The sequence below is a fragment of the Egretta garzetta genome, unplaced genomic scaffold (genome assembly GCF_000687185.1).
Source record: "Egretta garzetta isolate BGI_Z169 unplaced genomic scaffold, ASM68718v1 scaffold67, whole genome shotgun sequence".
NCBI lineage: Eukaryota > Metazoa > Chordata > Aves > Pelecaniformes > Ardeidae > Egretta > Egretta garzetta.
The window spans coordinates 73022-83464 of record NW_009260340.1 but is presented as its reverse complement, the minus strand read 5'-3'; the positions used below and the strand labels follow the sequence as shown (position 1 = coordinate 83464).

At 52.2% G+C, this 10443-nt stretch overlaps 2 protein-coding genes across 3 annotated transcripts in view; both read left to right on the top strand.

Annotated features, from left to right (window-relative positions):
- The first annotated feature begins 31 nt into the window (after nt 1-31).
- On the top strand, nt 32-8701 carry TERF2 (telomeric repeat binding factor 2). Of its 2 annotated transcripts, none has more exons than XM_035898043.1 (9): nt 32-171; nt 722-852; nt 1160-1246; nt 1863-2009; nt 2420-2796; nt 3540-3770; nt 5930-6015; nt 6695-6747; nt 7857-8701. In XM_035898043.1, exons 1-9 carry the CDS (start codon nt 120-122, stop codon nt 8013-8015), a joined length of 1323 nt encoding a protein of 440 aa, XP_035753936.1. In that variant the 5' UTR covers nt 32-119; the 3' UTR covers nt 8016-8701. The 2 variants fall into 2 exon arrangements, with proteins under 2 accessions (XP_035753936.1, XP_035753935.1); XM_035898042.1 differs by having other exon boundaries at nt 3384-3770.
- Nucleotides 8702-10124: 1423 nt separating this feature from the next.
- Nucleotides 10125-10443, top strand: part of TMED6 (transmembrane p24 trafficking protein 6) — a 2487-nt gene continuing 2168 nt past the window's right edge. Inside the window, exon 1 of the mRNA XM_035898035.1 lies at nt 10125-10437. Within this exon, the coding sequence (XP_035753928.1) occupies nt 10318-10437 (120 nt within the window). The 5' untranslated portion in view covers nt 10125-10317. The remainder of the gene's footprint in view (nt 10438-10443) is intronic.

Sequence of the window (10443 nt, the reverse complement as noted above, 5' to 3'; positions counted from 1 at the left end):
GGCCTGGCCTGGGGAGGGCGGCCGGGGCCGGGCCGGGCCGTACCGTACCCCTGTAACCTCCCCCTTGTCCCGCAGCGCTGCTCGTGCGGCCCGTGGAGAAGGAGCCCGTGGTGGCCCAGATGCTGCGCATAATGCAACTCCTGTCGCAGGTTGAGGAAGGCGAGAACCTCGGTGGGTCCCCAACCCTTCCGGCAGGGCCCTGGGGCGGCCCCGGGCTCGGCCCGCAGCCCGCTCCCCCAGCCGGAGCGTGCCCTGTTCTGTGTCCCCGCAGCGCCCTGGAGCCGTGCTTCTGCACAGAGCAGAGGTCTGGGCTGAAGCTGTTGGAGCTTTCCCCTGAGGGTGAGGGGCCAGAGAGTGTGGCTGTTCATGTCTGCATCACACTGCTGTAGCGAGTGAAAGGCTGCTGCCCTTAGCCACGAGCAGCGTGCTTGAGCCCAGGCTCCAGGGCTGTCCTGCTATCTGAACACACCCCTTTAGCTTCTGAAATGCTCCCCCGGATCAGTTATTTGTAGTCAAGTGGTGCTTCTGTAGCTCTCCACACCTGGGGGTGGGGGGTGGATCTCGCACAGGCTAGATGCTTGGCAGCCAGCCTGCCGTTCCCTCTCATCTTCATCCTCAGTAGCTCTAGAATTTGCAGTCACACTAAGGAAATCAAGTAACCAGCCCTCTGTAAGGTGTTGCTGTGAACACCTCACAAACCAGCGGCTGTGAATTATTGTAGATTGCACCTTCGATAAGGACTCAGAGCTCACCCCTCTGGAATCAGCAATTGGTGTCCTGGAGCTCATTCAGAAAGAATTCTCTGTGGCTGAGAAGACAATGGAAACTGTTCAGAAAATGGTGAAGGAAGCGGTAAGACATTTTTCCTTTTCAATAAATATTCCGCTTGCCTTTTGTCTTAGAAAGGTCTTGCATAAATGACAGTGGGAATAGACACGCGTGTAGAATACCATCGTTAGTAGTGACTTGGCCACAGACACCTGTCTTCAGTGCATGTGCTGCTTCGTCAGTTAATGTAGAAGTTGTTTCTCTGTGTAAGTTGGTACTGAGCTCTTACCTGTGCTGTGCTTGGTTACGATGCGTGCTTTTCCAAGGCTGATCTAGAGAGTACAGTCAGTTCGGTGTCAGCAGAGAAACTGGTATTTGTTTTCTTCTGTAGGCTGTTATTGTCTGCATCAAAAACAGAGAGTTTGACAAAGCTTCAAAAATCGTCAAGAGGCATATGGGGAAGGAGCCCAAAAGCCAGGTGAGCCTGCGCTGGAACGCAAGGTGGCTGTTTGAGGACTGTCCGGAATGTCTTAGGGGGAGCGGGGATATTTGGGGGTGGTCTGAGATGTCTTATGGGTATTGGCGGGGGGGGACTTGCAACCCATATCGCAGGCATAAAAGGTTTCCCTGAGAAACCTGAACAAGAAGGGGTAAGGGTGACAAATGGAAAGAGTCCCCCTTGAAAGGGGGGGGGAACCTTCAGCGTGACGCGTTTCTAACGTGTGTCGATTGCCATGTCGGAGCTCCCTTTGTTACTTGAGTTCCCTCACATATATTCATGAGTCTTCCAGGCGTCAGCATTCATCTTGAGGCAGACTCAAGCTCACACGCAGAGTGTGAGTCTGTAAGAAGGGCTGGTTCTGAAAGCAGAAAGAGGCCCCGTTCCTGTCTCTGTGGGCAGTGTAGGGTCTCAGGTTGCTGAAACGAGATGTCTCTCCCATTCCTCCAGCCTTTTCCCAGCCTTGCGTCAGTGTAGACTAGTTGCTCCTGGAGAATGTCAAATAGGAAAGGCCCAATCCTTGCGCAGATCCTAGCTCCTGCCGTTGTCGTTTATACCCTTGCACCTATTCAGAGCATTCTTACCTCTCCTCTAGAAAAAGAGGAGCGAGTTGCTGACCATCATCCGGGAGAAGAATTTCGCTCATCCAATGGTCAAAAACTTCTCTTACAAGGACTTTCAGCAGAGCGTGTTTCAGTTCATTAAGACCTATGTGGACGATTCAGAGCCGCTGCTGCTAACGGTACGTGTTTGCCCCGCTTGCCTGGCTTCCCATCCTGCTGTGAGGGCCAGCAGGAAACCAGCACGAGGTGCGGATTTGGGGAGGACTGACACTTTGCCATGACGCAGTGAAATGCAGTAATTTGGCTTCTACATGCCCTCTGTGGCAGTAATGAGTTAAGAGTTTAGACACCTAATTAACAGTGGGTTAAATTCACAGTACTTTAAATTCAGTCCATTCCTAAAAGGTTTATACAGTTGAACACATTTTTTCAATCTGTGTAATGAGTTTTAATTGGTAAACACAAACTCTGCACATGGTGCTGACTGAACTGCAAGTAGCAGCTCAAAACGCCTTTGGGAGGGGATAAAGTCGGATGGTGGTACGCGGGGTCATCTTTATAATGGTTACGTGCTTTTTCTCTGTCCAAGATAATGAAAAAGACTTTGAACTCAGAATGTGCCAAAGAACCAAAATACCCATCGGTGACTCCAGAGTCTGCAAATGGGCCAAAGGACCAGGCAGTGGCTCCAGAGCACCCGGGGAGGGCCCAGGGCCCAGCAGGAGCTCCAGAGCCTGCGGAAATGACGCAAGACCTGGAGGGAGCTCCCAACCCTGCAGAAAGGGCAGGGGACCCCGCAGCAGCTCCCGAGCCTGTGGAAGGAGCTACCGACCCAGCAGCAACTCCTGAGCATCTAACAGCAGCGGTTAATACCTTGGAAGATGCTTCAGAGTCTATGGAAGTATCTAAAGAACCAGCAGCAGCAGCTCCAGAACACCCAGGAGTGTCCTTCAGGGACTCGGAAAGGTGGGCAGAGGAATCTGGCCCTGCGTTGTGGATGAAGTGTGGCAGCAGTTCTCCTCCGAGTGGTAGTTTGCTCTGTCCAGGTAGCTCTTAACTTTCCCAAATGCCATCCCAAGCAGGTCTGCCCAAGAAAGCCCCACAGGCTATCAGTGTAAGACTTCTGTAAAGTAAAAATGTTAAGGTGGTTTGGGGTTTTTGGGTGTTGTTTGGTTTTTTGGTTTTGTTGGTTTTTTTTCCCCTGAAGATGTGTAGTACTTCAGTAAACTAGGGAGGGAGGGCGGTGGCTGCCAGAAGGTTTGCTCTCGTGGAGCAGCGTTGGGCGTCCGTGTGGTTCAGCCCTTAGTCGAGAACAGCAGGGCATCCTGCGGCGCACAGAGCATGGGTGTGTTCTCTCAAGACCTGCTTCCCTGGTACACCGCAGCGTTTAGGAGGGTGGACCAAAGGGTTGGGAATGCCCGCTTCAGCAGGTTTTATCTGCGCCCTGAGGTTAATTGTCGAGGGTCACACCGTAGGGGAAAAACCTGATTTCAGTGAAGTGGAGCCACCTTGGTGATATTTTTACAACCTGCTCAGTTCTGTTTATTTTGTAGGCAGCCCTCTGGAACTGTAACTGCGTATGGGATTTCTGTTCTGAGAGAAGCTTTCAAGATCCTGTCGGACTCCCAGGATTCTGACGCGCTCTTCAACAAACTGGACGAAACAGACTTTTCTTTCCCCAAGCAACTGTCTCCTTCTGTATCCCACAGAACCAAGAGACGGAAAGAAGAGGAGAATCAAGATTCTGAGATCTCAGGCCCTCCTAAAATACCCCATAAGGGCAAACGCTTGTTGACCATAAGCAAACTGGTCATGGAGCAAGACAGCCAGTACAGCGAGTCGAGTGAGAGCCCCGACTCTTCCCAGGAGCCAGTTGTATCTTCTGCTTCCAGACCTGTTCAGAAATTGCATGACCAGCCTGTATCTACTAAGAGCACCAAGTATGAAGCCCATCTCTTGCGGTATATTCTAATCTGCACCCAACCTTTTGACTTGCAGCTGACACCGGTAGCATGAACAACAGAAACCTTTATCTTTAATTCAAGATGAGTATATTGACCGTCCTTGTCTGCTAGTGTTTATGGAGCTGGGCAAAGTAAACCCTTTGTTGTCCTTACACTTTACCTTTTGGTTAATGGAGAGGAGAAAATGATCCAGCTCCCACTGGCAGTGAATCAGAGGCACTGCAGTTTGTATTGGTAGGGGATTCCAGCGTGCATATCGCAGGTAACGCACGTTCCTCTACGCTTCACTTAGTGGTGCTGAAGCTGGAAGGAGTTCATAGGCGCATCATGTGGAACAGATTAAACTCTCCTTTCCACCTCTTGAGAAATACAACACAGACCTTGCTTAAGCTCTTTTTTCCTGAAATCTGTGTTGGTTGAGGAACTCTGGTTGTAGCTCTCTGGCTGTTTCTTCAGTATGAGTTAGCACTTAGCTTGCGGCTGAGATGACTGCAGTAAGAGGTAGGGGTGTGTTAGGGGTTTTTTCCTTTTTATAAGGGTTTCCCACAGAAAATGGCAGAGTAGACTTACCAGCAGAAGTCTGAAATTAACACTGACAGAGACTCTTAAGAGTCTCATGAGTATCTCCTGTCAGCTGTAACAATGCTCCCTGCTTAAAAGTCTGAGTTGCTCTTCTTTTGCTTTGTGAAGCTGCATAGCAGCCAGCAGTGATGATGTTTCTGATCCCCAAGAGTGAAACTGGGAGGACTGAGGAGAGCTCAATGCGTTTGAAAAGAAACCTAGAACACGATTTCCCTTAGTTCCTGGCTTAAGAGTGCTAAGAACGCAAAGGTCTGGTTCTGAAGGGCAGGCAGTCAGATCTCAGTGCTCTGCGCAGCTTGGCTGCTCTGGGGATGGATTGTCCTTCTCTGAAGCACAGGAGAGCGGCTGCAAGCAGAGATGTGCTGGTGTGTGGCTGGCATGGGTGCAGGCAGCAGTGAAATCTCTCAGGCGCCCTGCTGGCGTGTCTTGCTCGGGGTTAAGCTTGTTGTCAGAGATGACGCCAAGAAGAGATTTCCACCCCCTCCCCGCTGTTCACTTCCTTGTGTCATCTGGGAATTTTGCTTAATAAATTCCCTACTTTTTCAAGGACTTGCTAGTGGTGACACTTGGTATCTTCTGCTTTTTTCCAGTAGTGCGTTGCGGCTGACGTTGCTGTCCCTAGGATATGCCTGGAGTTTATTTTGGGGGTGTCAGGGAACGTTGTGGGATGATGTATTGTAAACTCCTGCAGAGCAGAGTGCTGTGGCTGACTGCAGTGGGAAGGGGACTCGGGTGCGATGCCTTCCCATCCTGTGCCGGGTGCCTAAAGCCAGGGTTGGTGCTGGATCAGGCAGGAGCCCGGAGAGGGGCTGCTGCCACACGGCTGACGCTGGCTTGAGCAGTTCTCAAGCTTCGGCTCTGCCACTGTGCAAGTTGGTTTCCAGTTCACCTGGAAAATTATTTATTTGTGCTGCTTGTGTGGATGTCTTGTCTTGAAGCTTTTAAGTGTCAGGATTCTTGGTAGCAGTGGTGCTAATGACACCTGTCTAGAAATCCAATTTTTAACAGACTTGATTTCATCTCAAGAGGATTGGAAGCAGGTGACAGCACTGAGGCACTCATTCTCACGGAGAGGCCTCTGTAGCTTGGTTGACCTCAGTAGTGTTAGTAGTGACACAGTAAGAATGAAACGCTTCTTGGGAAGACCGAAGGCTCCTGGCCTGAGCTGTTGGCAGGCCAGTGCCTTTTCACGAAGGCCTGGGAGGTCCAGCTGCACGTGTCTGGTTTTCTGTAAGTGCTTAATTTTGTAGTTAATACCCAGTCACTTGGTTTTGCAAACGCTGGCTACAAAATACAATACTCCACTTCTATTTAGTATATATTGCACGCTATACCTTCACGTAGGGGCTCCTGAGGATTCATTCCCCCGCAGAGGGGAGTGGAGGAGGTGGCGGTGTGTTTATATATTGGTTTATGGGTGCATTTTACTGCACTGCGCGCTCATCACAGGCTGTGAGATCGCATGCCTGCTGTGCTCCAGGTGTCCCTGCACCTTCTCCCCCTAAAACATTCTCCCTAGCCAATAGCCAAAGTGAACTCTTGCCTGCTTTCAGGTCCTTCCAAGGAAGGTGGAACAGCTCGTATGGCGACGAAGAAAAAGACAGTTGGAGTGAGGAGGATGAGCTCTTCTCGGACGCGGGTAAGAACAGAGCCCCTGTTGTGGGTGTTAACTGGTGATGATCCTGGCTTTGGGGCTCATTCACGGGTGTCTTGCTACTCTCTGCGTGACTGAATTTTGCAACCAGAAATCCTAAAAGCCCAAGGAAATGGGTAGCTGTCCAACTCAGGGATATTTGTTCTTTGTACCTCTGCCCTGAATCGCACTCCTGCTCGGGTTTCAGACTAATCATGCTTAGCTTACAGGAGGTAAGTATTGGACGTACAGCTCTTTCCCCGTTCCCACTTTAGTGCCATGAAGTAAAGGTTAAGTTTACCTTTTCAGCTGGATTGGTTTTCCAATCCAGTTCCCTTTGCAGCTAGATACACAGCTTAGCTGGTGCAAAGGAGCGGACAACGGATGGCTAATTCCAGCCCCAGCTTGGACCTCGGCCAGACCCTGGGTGGATGCCCCTGTTCTTGACGTATTGGCTGGTTTAAAACGAAACGGATCATACTGGAAAGCTCTCACATAAAGCAGTTGGGGCTTGAAACGGAAAGGCCGTGCGTGCTATAGCTGCAGAAAAGGGAGGGATAAAGGAATTTGGTTTTACTGTCTGTCAGCGGACACTTGACAGCAGCTAAGCCCAAGGCAGCCTCTCGAGGAGGGTCTGCACCTCCTGACTTACGGTGAAAGGTAATGCTCTTGCCTTGTTTTTCAGCGTCACTTGGGACAAACAGCCACAACACGACAGTCTTCGGTTCCAAGAAACAGGTAATGTGGAGCCCTTGAGTCCTTTTAGGAAGGCCTGAAGTCAGGACCTGTCCCTACAGAAGAGCTGACTGTTGGACAGTTTGAAATGTGTTGGTGAGGAGGGCTGCTCAGACCGCTTCCGCAGCGGCCTGCAGTTCCCTGCAGCAGGGTGAGCTGCTGCTCTGCCTTGAGTGAAACACCGGAGGCTGGGTTGGAAGGTGATGCTTCCTGGGGCCGGCGCTTGCTGTGCCCAGGCTTGATCCAAGTTGTGCAGGTCTTGGCGTTCACAGAGCTGGAGTTTCTGTGTTAAAACAGCCCAGTTGGTAGCTGGCTACAGTTGTGCGCCTCCCACGCTGGGTGCGTGCATGAAATCCCTTTTCCTTGACGCGCGTGGTTCAGAGCTGGGTTTGCCAATTTCCCCACGCGTTGGGGAGGTTCAGCATCTTGTTTGGGTGGGGGACACGCATATGGCAGCTCTTACCTGGGAAGAGGTCCCAAGTTTGGTGCCAGTGGGAACTCTCGGGGTCACCCTTGCTTGTGGGACAATCGCTGCTGGCTCTTGTGCTGCTGTGCACCGTGTAGCGCTTTGTTCCCGGTAGCTGCTTTCTTCAATTATTTTGTGGTTTGCCTCCAATACAAAAATTCAGGGGTCATGCAGACCTGAATTGGCGGATTATCTTTTTTTTTTAAACGCTCTACATGTGTGCTGTTAGGCAGGGTGTAGGCGGTGAGTAGGCAGTGAGTACTTTCTGATGCTTGCTGTTGTGCTCTACATGTGTGCTGTTAGGCAGGGTGTAGGCAGTGAGTACTTTCTATCTCTGATGCTTGCTGTTGCATCAAAGGGTGATGAGTATTGTGCTTTGGGAAGCAGAACTGCTCCTGAGCTTGTGCTGGAGCTTAGCGCTTCTCGTATTTGTAACAGTTACGAGAGCACATTGCAGCGAAGTGATTGCTGAGCGTTGTGTGTGCTATGGACAGGACACCTCTGCCTTTCCGACGGCTGAGCAGCACGGGTGATGAAGGGAAGTGAACGTGCTGGGAAGGAGATGCAGCGCAGTTCTCTGCCAAACGCAGCTCCTCCCTGAAACTGCGTGCTGTACTCAGAGCCCTGCTTACCTGCTCTTTTGTAGAAATGGACAATCCAGGAGAGCGAGTGGATCAAAGAGGGTGTCAAGAAGTTTGGAGAAGGGAGATGGAAGGCCATTTGCCAGAAATACCCCTTCCAGAACCGCACGGCAGTGATGATCAAGGATCGCTGGCGGACCATGAAAAAGCTGGGAATCCTCTAAAGTTGGGAGCCATGGGACTTTCAGTCCAAAAAAATTGTTATTTTTCTTTGGAAAGATGGACCAGAGCAATAGTAGCGGGGAGGCTGCTGTGCTTGTCCCTGATGTGTGCTGGGGCCGGCGCGGTGAGCCCCCCTGGTTCCTGGTCCCTGAGACTGCTGCGGCAAACGGAAACCACGTCTGACAAGAACCAAGGAGCCTTGCGTCTCGAGTTGTAGCTGCAAAGTTTAGGTCTTCTGCAGTTGGCAGAAGCTGTGCAGGCTGGTGGCACAGCCTTGGAAACAGCCGGGATTGGGACTCCCTTTTCCATGAGACAGCTGCAGCCTTTGTAGAGCGAACTGCAACCTGGTGGGCTGCTGAAAAGAATTTTCCTCTGCTCAGATGCTGTCAAATGGTGGCAGGATGATCCCTTCAGGGGCTATTTTTATGTGTTTTAATTGTCTAAACTGTGAATTGCTTGTTTCATCTGTTTGCACTCAGTCTCTTGTGGGAGAGAGAGACAGCACGTGGTCCCAGAGCTTCTGGGGAGAAGAGACGACTTAGGCAAGGTGATCTGCTTTGATTTTTTTTTTTTTTCCTCCCCTACACTTCTTTTCTGCTTTGTACATGGCTAGTCTGTGAGTGGGAATTTCTCCTTCCCAGCTCTGAGGCTTTAAAAACATTGTTTTTCTTTGTTTCAGTACTTACGTGTTGGTTGTCATCCTCCTCCTCTGTGCAATCCTGCAAGTGTATGAGGGTGCTGCCCTGTTTCCTGCCTTCAGGTGCCAAAGCTGGGGTCCGTGTCCAAGCAATCTGTAAAATAAAGTTCCTTTCTTGTTGGATATCAAGAGTAGTAAAAGGTGTGAACTTGTACCTCGCGGGTGGAAACATGGCAGTTTGGGGCACTGCCCCCTCGCTGGGGCACGCACCACCACCACTCCAGAGCTCCAGCTCTGGAGCCCTCAGCACAAGGACATGGAACTGTCAGAGCGGGGCCAGAGGAGGCCACAAAAATGGTGTGAGGGCTGGAGCCCCTCTCCTGTGAAGGCAGGCTGAGTGCGTTGGGGTGGTTCAGCCTGGAGAAGAGGAGGCTCTGGGGAGGCCTGATTGCAGCCTTTCAGTATATAAAGGGGCCTGATAAGAAAGGTGGGGACAGACTTTTTAGCCGGGCCAGCTGTGACAGAACAAGGGGTGATGGTTTTAAACTAAACCAGGGTAGATTTAGACTGGATATAAGGAAGAAATTCTTTGCGCTGAGGGTGGTGAAACACTGGCAGGGGTTGCCCAGAGGGGGTGGAGGCCCCATCCCTGGGAACATTCAAGGCCAGGTCTGGTCTTTAACCTGATCTGGTTAAAGGTGTCCCTGCTCCCTGCAGGGGGCTTGGGTTGGGTGACCCTAAAGGTTCCTTCCAACCCAAACCATTCCATGATTCTGTAGGAACATGGGGCTCCCCCTTTGCCTCCGGAGGGGGCTTGGGGTGTTGTTTTGGCTGCTGTTCAGGGTGGAATGGTGATTCCCTGAATGTGTGAGGTGCTGCTGCGTAGGTGTGAAGCAGAAGCTTCTGGATTAGGCTTCTGTTGAAGTCCAAGGGCAGGAGGGGGGCATGGGGGCACTTTTGCCTCTCTTGGCTCTGTTCCTGCAGGGCTGGGGCTGGGGAGAAGCCTGTTTGGAAACACCTGCTTCCCCTCTGTCCTTCGGCTGCTGGAACGAGCTTCCCTCGTCACCTGGCTGTGCCTGTGCCTTTCCCTCCCCTTCTGCTTGTAAAACCATTTCCCTGGGGTCAAGCAGCCCTGGGCAGACAGGAACACCCTGCGCTGGAGGGGCCATTCCAGGGCGCAGAGGCTTGATGTGAGCCCCAAGCTGGACCAGTAATTGCCAGCGTGAGGCAGTGCCCTGGGTCGTGCTGCTGCTGTGCCCGGGTGGAAGGAGCCGCGTTCCTGCTGCACGGGTCCGAGCCCGCTCTCCCCTTCTCTGTGCTGGGCCCTTGCCCCGGGCTGTGCAGGGAGGGTGTCGCAGCCTAAGGCTTTACTCTAAGAAACTGCAAGTTTCTTGGAGTAAAACGCTTTTCCTGCTTAATTTGTGTGTTCAGAAGAGACAAGAGCGGCAGAGCGTTGGTCAGCGAGGGGAACGTGGACGAGCCGGACCAGCTCCTGCTCTGCACCGAGATCACCTTGAGGAGCAGAGCCTGCGCTGTGCCGCTCCTGACACTAGCCCCGGCACTGCGGAGTGCCGCTGCGGAGCGATTAATGATTACCCCTGCTGCCTGGGCTCCCGCTCCTGCCCTGCCCCGACCGGAGCGAGTGCTGGAGGCTGAGAAGCTGGAGGATGCTGCTGCTGGCCCTCCTGGCGCTGCTGGGCCCCGCCGGCTGCCCCAGGACTGAGCCCCTGAGCGGGTCCAGCCAGGAGCCCCTCTTCCGCGGGGCGGATCGCTACGACCTCGGCATCGCCATC